General features: G+C 41.9%; 1 protein-coding gene across 6 annotated transcripts in view; it reads left to right on the plus strand.

The window, feature by feature from the left end:
- The window catches only part of SH3KBP1 (SH3 domain containing kinase binding protein 1), a 513,036-nt gene that overhangs the window by 447,151 nt on the left and 50,697 nt on the right, over positions 1–15,188 (plus strand). For all 6 annotated transcript variants that reach the window (XR_003942025.1, XM_030202268.1, XM_030202267.1 and 3 more), the window contains one exon: positions 7,327–7,375. Coding sequence is in view for 5 of the 6 variants with exons in the window: in XM_030202268.1 (XP_030058128.1) it covers positions 7,327–7,375 (49 nt within the window). In the remaining variant the exon portion in view is untranslated. The remainder of the gene's footprint in view (positions 1–7,326; positions 7,376–15,188) is intronic.

Raw genomic sequence — 15,188 nt, forward strand, 5'->3', positions numbered from 1 at the left:
CTATGTGATGTTCTGGTTTGGATTGGGGCGATTTTGTCTAATGTTGTTGTGCATATATCGTCCCATTCTTGGAGGAGGGCTAGGGCTTTTCAGCTTGGAGAAGAGACGGCTGAGGGGAGATATGATAGAAGTGTATAAAATAATGAGTGGAATGGATCGGGTGGATGTGAAGCGACTGTTCACGCTATCCAAAAATACTAGGACTAGAGGGCATGAGTTGAAGCTACAGTGTGGTAAATTTAAAACGAATCGGAGAAAATGTTTCTTCACCCAACGTGTAATTAGACTCTGGAATTCGTTGCCGGAGAACGTGGTACGGGCGGTTAGCTTGACGGAGTTTAAAAAGGGGTTAGATAGATTCCTAAAGGACAAGTCCATAGACCGCTATTAAATGGACTTGGAAAAATTCCGCATTTTTAGGTATAACTTGTCTGGAATGTTTTTACGTTTGGGGAGCGTGCCAGGTGCCCTTGACCTGGATTGGCCACTGTCGGTGACAGGATGCTGGGCTAGATGGACCTTTGGTCTTTCCCAGTATGGCACTACTTATGTACTTATGTACTTATGTGTCAGCATTTGTTAACCATTCATTCTGGTAGACCTGTTGCCAGAATGTTGTGGGGTCTATTTTTCCTCTCGTGGTGTATGTTGTTCGTTCATGTTTATGTGTGTTTTTCGCCAGTTGAGGGAGACATATGCTTTATGGTGGTCTGACCATAGTGTAGGTGTCCATCTTGTGTCAGTAAGTAGTATGTTTGAGTCTGGGTCAAATTTGTGTGTAATGATGTCTAGTGTATGTCCTTTTGTGTGTGTTGGTTGCGTGTTAGGTGCGTGCAGATCCCAAAGTTTTAAGAATTCTTTGCATTCTCGTGTGCCTGTAGAGGTGTCGTCTTCAAGGTGTAGGTTGATGTCTCCTATGATGAGGATGTTTGAGGCAGAGATACATGTGTTCGAGATGAAGTCCATGAGTTGCATTTGGGAGTCTTGCCATCTTCCTGGTGGTCTGTAAAATAGGATTGCGTTGAGGTGTCCTAGTAGGTTTGGGTGAGTGATTCTTGTCGAGGCAATTTCAAGTTGTGGAGAAGTGGATTCGCCCGTGGTTGTGATGGTGAATTTGGGTTTTGGCCTCTGAAAGCTAATTGAAAAATGTTTTAGTCCAATAAAATAGTATCATCTTATTTTCCTTTTTTTTTTTTTATTTCTGTTTGTTAATTTCTATAGTGTGTGATTGGTATTTCTCAGTTTTTTTTCACATCTACATGTGCTATCTTTATTTTGCACAGTACTAGGGGACATGCATCATTGTTTCTGTGGTGTTGCATTGTATGCAGAATCTGACTTATTGGGGGTTCAGTTTAATTTTTGTCTACATATTTCTGTTTTTAGTTTCTGGTTACTTATTCTATACTTGGTGAGGATGTATCTGTGTTCTATGTGAAAGAGACATGGTTTTGTGCTGGCAGGATCGTTTTTACTAATGTCTTGTGTAGTTTTACAATTGGTATATTGGTGTTCTAGTGCTCACTGCAGTGTTTAAGATGCTGCCTTTTCCAAGGTACACCTTTGTTGTGTGAGTCGTGGATTATTATTAAAAATAATTTTTTTTCATATAGAGGAGGGGGGGTGTTAAAAAATGATCGGCCCCGGGTGTCAAATACACAAGGTACGCCACCGCAAGGCCAAAGCTAGTCTCCACCCAAGGAGGTTTTAATTCTTCCCAGTGCTGCTGCCGCCATCTTGGGACACCCAAAACAATGTAATTGATAGGGCGACAAGCTCCACCTACTGACTTGAGCCCACATAATGGACCAGTTAGGCTGATGCCTTCTACTGTCATTAAACCACCTTGGTGCAGATGCTAGTCACGCTCCCTGCATGTATCATATGGGCTTTGCACTTGCCGCACTGTAAGTTTTGTACTGCACTCAGTAAATAAGCCCCTTAATGTGGAAAAGTGCAAAATGATGCACACAGAGAAATTTAACCTAAAGTACATAAGTACATAAGTACATAAGTAGTGCCATACTGGGAAAGACCAAAGGTCCATCTAGCCCAGCATCCTGTCACCGACAGTGGCCAATCCAGGTCAAGGGCACCTGGCACGCTCCCCAAACGTAAAAACATTCCAGACAAGTTATACCTAAAAATGCGGAATTTTTCCAAGTCCATTTAATAGCGGTCTATGGACTTGTCCTTTAGGAATCTATCTAACCCCTTTTTAAACTCCGTCAAGCTAACCGCCCGTACCACGTTCTCCGGCAACGAATTCCAGAGTCTAATTACACGTTGGGTGAAGAAAAATTTTCTCCGATTCGTTTTAAATTTACCACACTGTAGCTTCAACTCATGCCCTCTAGTCCTAGTATTTTTGGATAGCGTGAACAGTCGCTTCACATCCACCCGATCCATTCCACTCATTATTTTATACACTTCTATCATATCTCCCCTCAGCCGTCTCTTCTCCAAGCTAAAAAGCCCTAGCCTTCTCAGCCTCTCTTCATAGGAAAGTCGTCCCATCCCCACTATCATTTTCGTCGCCCTTCGCTGTACCTTTTCCAATTCTACTATATCTTTTTTGAGATACGGAGACCAGTACTGAACACAATACTCCAGGTGCGGTCGCACCATGGAGCGATACAACGGCATTATAACATCCGCACACCTGGACTCCATACCCTTCCTAATATAGATATATGATGATGCTAAATTCCATAAGAGTCAACAACCAGTGTGGAGGAGTGGCCTAGTGGTTAGGGTGGTGGACTTTGGTCCTGGGGAACTGAGGAACTGAGTTCAATTCCCACCTCAGACAGACACAGGCAGCTCTTTGTGACTCTGGGCAAGTCACTTAACCCTCCATTGCCCCATGTAAGCCGCATTGAGCCTGCCAAGAGTGGGAAAGCACGGGGTACAAATGTAACAAAAAAAAAAAATCAGGGAAAGGATCTAAGCATTGTTATGAACAATACATTGAAATCTGCTCAGTGTGCCATGGTGGCCAAACAAGGAAACAGAATGCTGGGAATTATTAGGAATGGAATAGAGAATAAAACAAAACTATATTGTATATCTCTATATATAAAAGGCACCACCAACGTTCTAAATGAAGCCTCCAGCCGGAAGTGTGAAGGGGGAGAGATATCCGGTTTCCCCATGAGTGTCTGCCCCGCCCTCACTCTCTCTGTAACACAAACAGTGAAGGAAAACACAGCAAAGCACGAAACCAAATCGCTCTCTCTGTAACAGTGAAGGACTCAGAGGGGGGAGGGGAGAGAGGGCAGAAGCCCTCACTATCTCTGTAACAAACACAGCAGGAAACTTAACACTGAAGGACTCGACTCCGAGGGGGGAGGGGACAGAGAGGACAGACAACACAGGGGAAGGGAGAGAGGGCAGAGGGCAGGGACACACACACTCCCACATGCACACAGAAGAAAACCTTGCTAGCCCCCGTTTCATTTGCATCAGAAACGGGGCTTTTTTTACTAGTAGTATATAAAATAATGAGTGGAGTGGAACAGGTGGATGTGAAGCGTCTGTTCACGCTTTCCAACAGTACTAGGACTAGGGGGCATGCGATGAAACTACAGAGTAGTAAATTTAAAACAAATCGGAGAAAGGTTTTCTTCACCCAACGCATAATTAAACTTTGGAATTCGTTGCCAGAGAACGTGGTGAAGGTAGTTAGCTTGGCAGAGTTTAAAAGGGGTTAGGCGGTTTCCTAAAGGACAAGTCCATAAACCACTACTAAATGGACTGGGGAAAAATCCACAATTCCAGGAATAACATGTATAGAAATGTTTGTACATTTGGGAAGCTTGCCAGGTGCCCTTGGCCTGGATTGGCCGCTGTCGTGGACAGGATGCTGGGCTCGATGGACCCTTGGTCTTTTCCCAGTGTGGAATTACTTATGTAATGCCTCTGTTTCGCTCCATGGTGCGGCCCTAATTGAATATTACATCTCAAAAACAAAGGATGACAAAAATGATCAAGGGGGATTGACTTAACTCCCATTTGAGGAAAGGCTAAAAAGCTGGGGCTCTTCAGCTTGGAGAAGATGACTTAGATGAATTATGATAGAAGTCTATAAAAGCTTGACAGGAATGGAACGGGTAAACGCAAATCAGTTGCGTATACGTTCAAAAATGGAAAACTAGAGGACTTACTATGTAACAGATTTACAACAAATCAGAGAAAACGCTTTTTCACTCAATGCATAATTAAGTTCTGGAACTAATTGCTGGAGGTTGTGATAAAAGCAATTAACATAGTTCAGTGGCGTAGCCACAGGTGGGCCTGGGTGGGTCAGGGCCTACCCACTTAGGGCTCAGGCCCACCCAACAGTAACACACGTTTAGTGGTAGCTGGTGGGGATCCCAAGCTCCACCAGCTGAAGTCTTCCCCCTGATGGTAACAAAAATGCGACTCTCCACGATACCGGCATCCACGCATTCTCAGTTTTCAGTGCATGCCTACTGCAGAGTGCCAAGGTGGAAAGAAGCATTTTCCTGCCAGCTGAGATTTTTTGGGTGGTGGTGATGGAGGGGAGAACACTTGGTGCCCACCCACTTCTTGTCAAGGCCCACCCAAAATCAGTTGTCTGGCTACGCCCCTGGCATAGTTAAGATTAAAATCAGGCTTGTGGAGGAGGAAAAGCCCGTAAAGCATTATATCAAGGTAACCTTGAGGAAGTTGACTGTTTTATCCCTGGAAGTAAACAGCATGGGACTTCGCTACTTTTTGTGAATGCTGTGGTATCCGTGACCTGAATTGGCCTCTGTTGGAACAGAATACTGGTCTTGATGGGTTTTGGCTGACCCAGTATGGCAAGTCTTATGTTTTCATGTAAAGCCTAAGCTGAGATTTTATTTTTGTAAATTGACAGTAATTAACTGAAACTGTAAGGTTTATGCTTACTAAAGTTCACTTCTGTGTCTGGTATATTTGAGTTTACATGCACCAGTCTCTCAGTTCTCTGGGGCACATTCTGTTGTGGTTTTAAATGCATTGGCTGAGGCATAAGAGGTGACATGATATGTTTTATTTTACCTTCAGTGACTTAGTGATGTACAGGGGTATATTTATCAAATTGTGTTAAGTTAGTCAGCCGGCCTCCTGTAGATTAATGGGGTCTATTGACTAACATTGCATTAGTGCAAATTGATATATTAATCACTAAAGGAATAATTTTATCTATGACTTGACTGTGTAAGGCAGTGTCTTATGCGCTCCAGTAAGCACTTAATAAATTGTCCCAGCATATTCACCCATTCAGAAAAAAAATGATGCATAATTTTATGCAATATGGGCTCGATTCTATATATGACGCCTAAAATTAATGTATGCAAGACAATTACACCGAAGCGTATTTACGCACGGTATTTAGAATATGCTTAGGCATAGTTAATGCAACTGAATCTATGCGTGTCCATTGACGCGAACAAAAGGCTGGTGTAAATTTCCTGTGCCTAGATTTATGCTCACTGGCCCATATTTTATAAACACACATAGAATTTGGAATGCCTACAAAATGCTCACTTCTACCCCCTAACCCAGTCCCCTTTTTGCCTGTGCATGTTAGAATTTAGGCGCTGTACATTACAGAATACGCTTAGCAATATTCATGCATAAATTCTAATTTTTGCCAATTAGTGATTGTTATTGTTTGTTAAGAGCTGTTAACACTTAACAGCTTGTTAAAACAATCTACGCACGTAGTTATAAAAAATGCGCCTCAATTTACGTGCGGAATCGCGTGTAACTCTAGATGTGCTATATCAAATCAGGGGGTATGGGGGTCATTTTATAAAAGGGAGCCTCTGGAAAGTCCAAAAAGATATCTATATGTGTTTATAAAATTGGCTTCTACAGGACTCTCTTGTAGTACAAAAATGAACATATGTACATGTTCTCTGTGTGTATTTGCATCTTTCAGGACTTAAGGAAAGGGAATTAACAGATATGAATACATTTCAACTTTTCTGCAAAACGTAACTAAAGTGTCCTGAGATAGACATGGGGGAAGCCACTGCTTGCCTTGGGATTGGTAGCATGGAATGTTGCTACTAACTGGCATTCTAGAATCTTGCTACTATTTGAGATTCTACATGGAATGTTGCTACTCTTTGGGATTCTGGAATCTTGTTGCTCTTTGGGATTCCGGAACCTTTTCCGGAGATGGGAAGGTGGTAGAACGAGAGGACATGAGATGAGATTGAAGGGGGGCAGACTCAAGAAAAATGTTAGGAAGTATTTTTTCACGGAGAGAGTAGTGGATGCTTGGAATGCTCTCCCGCGGGAGGTGGTGGAAATGAAAACGGTAACAGAATTCAAATATGTGTGTGATAAGCATAAAGGAATCCTGTGCAGAAGGAGTGGATCCTCAGGAGCTTAGTCGAGATCGGGAGGCGGGGCTGGTGGTTGGGAGGCGGGGATAGTGTTGGGCAGACTTATACGGTCTGTGCCAGAGCCAGTGGTGGGAAGCGGGACTGGTGGTTGGGAGGCAGGGATAGTGCTGGGCAGACTTATACGGTCTGTGCCAGAGCCGGTGGTGGGAGGCAGGGATAGTGCTGGGCAGACTTATATGGTCTGTGCCAGAGCCGGTGGTGGGAGGCGGGGCTGGTGGTTGGGAGGCGGGGATAGTGCTGGGCAGACTTATACAGTCTGTGCCAGAGCCTGTGGTTGGGAGGCGGGGATAGTGCTGGGCAGACTTATACGATCTGTGCCCTGAAGAACACAGGTACAAATCAAAGTAGGGTATACACAAAAAGCACATATGAGTTATCTTGTTGGGCAGACTGGATGGACCGTGCAGGTCTTTTTCTGCCATCATCTACTATGTTACTACTAATTGGGTTTCTGCCAGGTACTTGTGATCTGGATTGGCCATTGTTGGAAGCAGGATACTGGGCGAGATGTCTCATTACTTTGTGCGATTTCAATTATGTATGTTGTAATGTACTTTACTCAGAATATATTGACATGCAGTATAGAAAACTGATTAAGCATTATGCTACCTGCTTTACGAAACATTCATACTCATTGACTTCAAGAACTATTGTGGCCAGGAGCATCTGCTTTAGTCCAACCTGGTGTGAATAATTAACATTTTAATCATACAAACATCCCCCTGCTTACTAAGCTGCACAAGTGCCTGGGGAGCGCACTAGAAAGTTGCAAATAACATATGTGGAACCAGCTTTGTTTCTGTAACGTGTGTATTGTGAGGGCTAATAGTTTTTAGAAACGGTGAACAGAGATTTGTCACTTCTGGTGTGAGAGGTTGATTGGGAGCCTAATATTCTCTTATTCCATTGTGCATTACAGAGACCGAAGAAGCCACCTCCGATCACTCCTGCCATCAAGCCGGGGACAGGTAATGATGACTCCTGACAACTGGCTAATAAAACAGACTAGCATTGGATTCAGTCATCCCTGTGCCTGGGTTTTGACTTGAAGTAAAATTATCTATAATTACCCAGCTCTCATTTTCAAGGCAACACTGAAGGTTGGCGGCTTTTACCTTGGTGCTTGATGTGCGCAGGTGGTACATCATGGTGCTGGAACAAAACCTGTGGGTTACAGTGCACTGCTTCCTTAAAATCCCTTTCTTATAGATTTCCATAAAAGATACTACTGAAAGAGATATTCTCAGCTCCACCAGCGCTGGCCTTCCGACAGCCTCCCAACAGAGACTCAAAATGAAGAGAATGGCAAATGTCCCTGCAGGATAGCAAGCTACAAACTGTGCCAGCTCATATCACAGGACCCCATAGTTACATGGGAAAAACCTACACATGATCATCTTCAAATGTAGTGTATGTTATTCAATGCAAAAAATGTGAAGAAGGATGCTATGCTGGGGAGAGAGGCCAGATGCTAAAGACAAGAATCAACTTACACAGGCAGCAATTAAACACCTAAAAGCTAACCCAGGTCACACTTCTGTGGGAGAGCGCTTTTCAAGACCAGAAAAATACATAAATGACTTTTTATGGTAAGAACAAAAAGAAAACAATCCAGGAACCATAAACCTTTGATGGTGAAATATTTTGACACCCACCAGAAAAGAGTTAACAAAGGTCAGGGTTTATTATCACATTATAAACTATAAAATTATACTGCTTTGTGACCCTCTGATCACCATCCATCTCTCCCTGTTTCTCACCCCCCCCCCCCCCCCCCCACCTTCCCCATGAGACTTTCATTGGAATGCTTTTATGTTTCACAGATATATTCTGATATTTGTCATCTTTTGCTCATTTCTGACCCAAAGAAAAATGTATTGCCTTCAAAAACTAGTCAAAAAATGTGTTGTTCGTCCAACAAAAAGGTTTCATTTTATCTTTTTTTTTTGTTTTGTTTTATTTCTATTTATTACCTTCATAGCTTTTCAAAACATGTTAATGTCAGAATCTGGTATCACTCCATGGTACAACTGCACATCGAATATTGTGTGCAATTGTGGTCTCCGCATCTCAAAAAAGATATAGTGGAATTAGAAAAGGTACAGAGAAGGGTGATGAAAATGATAAAGGGGATGGGATGACTTTCCTTTCAGAAAAGGCTAAAGTGGCTAGGTCTCTTCAGCTTGGAGAGAAGACGGCTGAGGGGAGATATGATACAGTTCTATAAAATACTGAGTGCAGTGGAATGGGTAGACGTGAATCACTTGTTTGCTCTTTCCAAAAATACTAGGACTAGGAGCCATGCAAGGAAGCTACAAAGTAATAAACTTGAATGAATTGGAGAAAATATTTCTTCACTCAACATGTAATTAAACTCTGGAATTTGTTGCCAGAGAATGTAGTAAAAGCAGTTGGCTTAGCGGGGTTTTAAAAAAAGGTTTGGATAGCTTCCTAAAAGAAAAGTTCATAAGCCGTTATTAAAATGGACTTGGGGAAAATCCACTGCTTATTTCTAGGATAAGCGACATAAAATGAACTGTTTTGGGATCTTGCCAGTTACTTGTAACCTGGATTGGCCACTGTTGGAAACAGGGTGCTGGGCTTGATGGACCTTCAGTCTGTGGTGTGGTATCTTTGAACAGTGACAGGTAATGAGAAAGCATCTCTCCTTAGCTCTCGTCTCATGGCACCTTAAAGTAGGAAGAATTACTTTAACTAGTCCAGTGATCAGATAGGCCAGGAAGTCACCCAGAAGATCTTGTATATGGCAGAGATGTGTCACCAGAAGATCAGTGTTGAAATATAAAGCCCCTCTGACATTTTCTCAGATAATATTTTGCAGAATTTCAACCAAGAAAAATATAAGAGGATTCCTTTGTATTGGACCAAGCAGTGTACTTTGAGGGTCTTCTACAAAGCATCAGTAAGCCCAATGCGGGCTTACCGAACGCTAAATCAGGACTACTGCTGGCCCAACGTGGCTGCCGGTGGTAGTTCTGCCCCGAGTATGCGTCATTTCCAGGGAAGAAAAGAAAAACCCCGGAAATGGCTTGCGCAGGGGTAATCTGGCATCGCTGTACGTTGCCCGGCTACCACGGGAGCCCTTATCACCACTTCAGTAAGGGGCTCCCTGCTGCATTACCACTACTACTTCTTATCATTTCTATAGCGCTACTAGACGTACGCAGCGCTGTACACTTGAACATGAAGAGACAGTCCCTGCTCGACAGAGCTTACAATCTAATTAGGACAGACAAACAGGCCAGATAAGGGATAAGGACAAAGAGTAGCAAGATTCCGGAATCCCAAAGAGTAGCAAGATTCCGGAATCCCAAACAGGACAAATACGAGATAAGGGAATTACTAAGGTGGGAATGATAAAATAAGGGTACTGAACAAGTGAGTAAGGGTTAGGAGTTAAAAGCAGCATCAAAAAGGTGGGCTTTTAGCCTAGATTTGAAGACGGCCAGAGATGGAGCTTGACGTACCGGCTCAGGAAGTCTATTCCAGGCATAAGGTGCAGCAAGATAAAAGGAACGGAGTCTGGAGTTAGCGGTGGAGGAGAAGGGTGCAGATAAGAGAGATTTATCCAGTGGATGGAGTTCCCGGGGAAGAATGTAGGGAGAGTTCTCGTACCGCATGGCCATGTTTGTCTGGGGGCTTTTTACCCACTTCGGTAAAAATGGCCCCGGCGCGCGGGAAAAACGGCCCCCGCCGCTAGCACAGGGCCCTTTTTCCTGCAGCTTGGTAAAAGGACCCCTTTGTTACTTAATAAATAAAAAATATATATATGGCAAATAAGCTGACAACCTTTTTGTTGGATTTTTGACTACCTTTCAGAGCCCATAACCACCTTCCTCAGGTCAGGACAGTATGAGCAAAAGATGACGGTATCAGAATTTATATGTGAAACATAAATGTATTCTAATAACAGTCTCAGGGGGAAAGGTAGAAGTTGGGTAGAGAGATGGAGAACAGAAGGAGCGATGGAAGGGTTATCAGAAGGTAACGGGTATAATTTTATGGTTTATAGTATGATAGGAAATACAGATCATTAGCTGCAAAGTATCTTGTTTTAACTTCAAATGTCTTACATTCCTGGGTTGTTAAAAAATATATATTCGTGTTAATATTCTGATCATAAGGTCATTGATGCAGTGCTTTGGTCCTGAAAAATATTCTCCCACAAAGGTGTATCCTTGGTTTGTTATGTGGCATCTGATCTTATGTCTGTGTGAATTGTTTCTTGTCATCAACATCTGGCCAGAGGAGTAGCTAGGTGGGTGGTCAGGGAGAGGCTGCTCACCCAAACGGACTTCTAACGGCAGCGGCACCTATTTTTCACGTGATCTGTCACATTTAAAATGCACGCCGTCGGCAGTCCGCTCTCCGCTCCTTCCACGCCCTTAACCTGGCTACGCTACTGCATTTGGCCTGTCTCTTCAACATGACACCCTTCACATTTTATGCAATGAATAATATATACTACATTTAAAGAGAGAGAGAGTAATCAATGATCAAGTGGCATTAAATTGAGGATGACTCCTGGCACTATGTAGATTGATTTTCGCCAGTGTGGTCTATCTTCTGTTTCTCACTGAAGGCGTCTCAATGGCATATTCCTAGTCAGTGTGATTGAATAAGTTTGTCTTCCTGCTGGTCTTCCAGCACTTCTTTTGACTTCTGTTCTATTTTTTCATGATTATATCCCACCAAGTCCCTTTTGGTTCAGGGCGACTTACAGCAATAAAACCAACAAGGTCTTTATTTATTTTGTATTCCGCATTATCTAGACATTCTAAGTGGAGAACAATATACATACATAATAAAAATCAAACTAAGAAACAAACACTAAAACAACAACATAATACACACAGCATTATAAAAACCTACAAGACATCAATCAGGTTATTTTCCAAACTACTTTTTCAGTTCAGATGTTACCGCAAATTACATTCAGTCTTGGGGCTTGTTTACTAAGCCGCATTATAAGCGCATTATTGTTTAACGCATTTAACCATGTACACGCCTACAATATCCCTGTAGGCGCCTACTCAGCGCGCGTGCTAATTGTAGGCGCATTAAAAATGCTAACACGCCTTAGTACATAAGTAATGCCACACTGGGAAAAGACCAAGGGTCCATCGAGCCCAGCATCCTGTCTACGACAGCGGCCAATCCAGGCCAAGGGCACCTGGCAAGCTTCCCAAGCATGCAAATATTCTATACATGTTATTCCTGGAATTGTGGATTTTTCCCAAGTCCATTTAGTAGTGGTTTATGGACTTGTCCTTTAGGAAACCGTCTAACCCCTTTTTAAACTCTGCCAAGCTAACCGACTTCACCACGTTCTCCAGCAACGAATTCCAGAGTTTAATTATGCGTTGGGTGAAGAAACGTTTTCTCTGATTTGTTTTAAATTTACTACACTGTAGTTTCATCGCATGCCCCCTAGTCCTAGTATTTTTGGAAAGCGTGAACAGACACTTCACATCCACCTGTTCCACTCCACTCATTATTCTATATACCTCTATCATGTCTCCCCCTCAGCCGTCTGTTCTCCAAGCTGAAAAGCCCTAGCCTCCTCAGTCTTTCTTCATAGGGAAGTCGTCCCATCCCCACTATCATTTTAGTCGCCCTTCGCTGCACCTTTTCCAATTCTACTATATCTTTCTTGAGATGCGGCGACCAGAATTGAACACAATACTCAAGGTGCGGTCGCACCATGGAGGGCTCTTAATCAAAAATAGTTCAAACTGACAAACATCAGTCTATTCCATAATACTGCTTATAAAGAAATGTTTTCAGTTCTCTCTTAGTGTCCCAGAGTTTGTATTCCCTGTATTTCAGAACGCATGGCATTCCGTAATCTTGGCCCAATAATATAAAAAAAATAGATGTTCTTTATTCTTCAAGTCTGACCGAATGAAAAGAAGGGATGTCTAACAATTGTCCATGCACAGACCTCAATACTCTTGGAAGCTGATAAACTTAAGATTAGAAGATACATTTCTGATATACTACCTATTAAAATTTTAAAAATCAGCAATAATATTCTAAAATGCACTTGTTGCTCAATTAGTAGCCAGTGTAATCTCTCTAAAATTGGTGTAACACTCATACTACCCCTCTCCTCAAGACCCTTCACTGGCTCCCTATCCGTTTTCGCATCCTGTTCAAACTTCTTCTACTAACCTATAAATGTATTCACTCTGCTGCTCCCCAGTATCTCTCCACACTCGTCCTTCCCTACACCCCTTCCCGTGCACTCCGCTCCATGGATAAATCCTTCTTATCTGTTCCCTTCTCCACTACTGCCAACTCCAGACTTCGCGCCTTCTGTCTCGCTGCACCCTACGCCTGGAATAAACTTCCTGAGCCCCTATGTCTTGCCCCATCCTTGGCCACCTTTAAATCTAGACTGAAAGCCCACCTCTTTAACATTGCCTTTGACTCGTAACCACTTGTAACCACTCGCCTCCACCTACTCTCCTCTCTTCCTTCCCGTTCACATTAATTGATTTGATTTTGCTTACTTTAGTTATTTTTTGTCTATTAGACAGGGACTGCCTTTCTTCTATGTTTGTGCAGCGCTGCGTATGCCTTGTAGCGCTATAGAAATGCTAAATAGTAGTAGTAGTAGTAGAAAACCAAGGACGCCCAGTAAACTCTGGCTGTAGCATTTTGTGCTACTTGCAACGATTTGATAAGATATTTTTAAATTCTGGTCAGTAACCTGTTACAGTAATCGAAATATAGACATACTGTACTCTGTGCTACAATTTGAAAATTTTCAAACTGCACAGAACACGGCAGCCAGACTCATATTTGAGAAAATGAAATATGAAAGCGCCAGTCCCTTACGAGGAAAACTGCACTGGCTCCCTTTAAAAGAACGCATTGCTTTTAAGGTTTCCACCCTGGTTCATAAGATCATACGCGGTGAGGCTCCAGGATATATGTCAGACCTTATTGACCTACCAACCAGGAACTCTACCAGCTCATCACGTACATTATTGAATCTCCACTATCCAAACTGTAATGGATTGAAATATAAATTAACATATGCATCCAGCTTCTCCTACATATGCACGCAAATTTGGAATGAATTACCAAAATCCATAAAAATAACACGCGACATAGTGACCTTCCGTAAACTATTGAAAACTTATTTATTTAAGAAAGCATACAATAACAACTCATCATAAATTCAATTAACAAAACACACCTATGCAACATGTATTCTGTATATCTCAACTGTTTTTGCTAAATTATCTTGATTTCCAGTTTAATGTTCCAATTGTTCAAGCTAATTTTTGTCATAAATGAAGTTTAACCTATTACCTTTTAGCTCTTATCATAAGACGAACTTTCCTCCTGTAGCCTAACCCAACGTGTCCCTCTACCTCAACTATGTATTTCTCCTATCCGGAATTGGTAATCACCACTTACGGAAAACTATGTAAGCCACATTGAGCCTGCAAATAGGTGGGAAAATGTGGGCTACAAATGTTATAAATAAATAAATAACCTGTTACAGTAATCGAAATATAGACATACAGTACTCTGTGCTACAGTTTGAAAATTTTCTTCAGTCAAAAACTCTCTTGTTCTATGAATCACCCAAAGCTTTCAGAATACTTGTTGAATAGCCTTTGAAACATGTACTTTAAAGCATAATAGTTCATGACTCCTAAATTCCAGATACTATAAACAATGGGAATAGTTTACATTATCCATTGTAAAGTGGGAAGGGATATAATCCCCTGGAAAACCAGATAACAAAAGTATCTGAGTGTTAGTGATATTCAATTTGATCTGCTGTTCAGTGGAAGTGAGACAAAGTTGTAACATCTCAAAGCATTTCTCAAATGATTGATCTACACTTAGCGAAAACTGTACGTTAATCAGCGTAAATTCTAAACTGCATTCCAAAACAATATAGCAATTTATATAAGGGCAGCATAAGTATATTGAATAATACTGCGGCGAGAGAGGACCTTTGAGGAACCCCATTAGAACATTCTAATTCGGGTGATCTAATTTTTTCCTGAACTACACAGAATTTCCTCTCGCACTAAAAAGACTGACATCGTCACCATCCAAACCAGTTACCTGTAATTGATTAAACAAAATATTGTGATTTATCATGTTAAAACGCAGCAGAAATATCAAGTGTGATCAACAGAAAACATTTACCTTTGTCAAAATCTGCCTTAACCGCATCGGGAAGAGAGACTAATAATGTCTCACTATCATGATGTTCACGAAAACTGAAGTGGTTTTTATCTAACGCATTGTGAGTTTCTGAATATGTCACCAGCTGATTATGCAACACAACCACCAGAATGGAAAGAACAGTGTCCCACGGAAAGTCTCAGGAGCAGGAGAAGAGTGGGAGCAAAATCAGGCTCTTCAAGAAACAGACCGAGGACATACAAATTCTTTTAATAAAAGACTCACTTCCAAAGACTTTGTTCGCAAGGATTTTTTTTGGACACTTTAACCAAGACTCCTGAAGAAAAGGCACTGTCAGTGCCAAAACATGGTACCATGTAGAGTCTTCTCTCAACAAAATTTTATTTCTACATTGGATGTCCTCGGTCTGTTTCTTAAAGAGCCTGATTCTGTTCTCACTTTTCCCGTACCAGCTCATTATGCACCACCCTCTTGATTAATTTTGCAAACAATGACAAGGACGAGACAGGTCTGTAATTTTCTACTTCATTGGGATGTAATGTTTTACCCTTAATCAATGGCCGAACCAATGCAGTTTTCAAC

Source organism: Microcaecilia unicolor, chromosome 4 (genome assembly GCF_901765095.1).
Source record: "Microcaecilia unicolor chromosome 4, aMicUni1.1, whole genome shotgun sequence".
Taxonomy (NCBI): domain Eukaryota; kingdom Metazoa; phylum Chordata; class Amphibia; order Gymnophiona; family Siphonopidae; genus Microcaecilia; species Microcaecilia unicolor.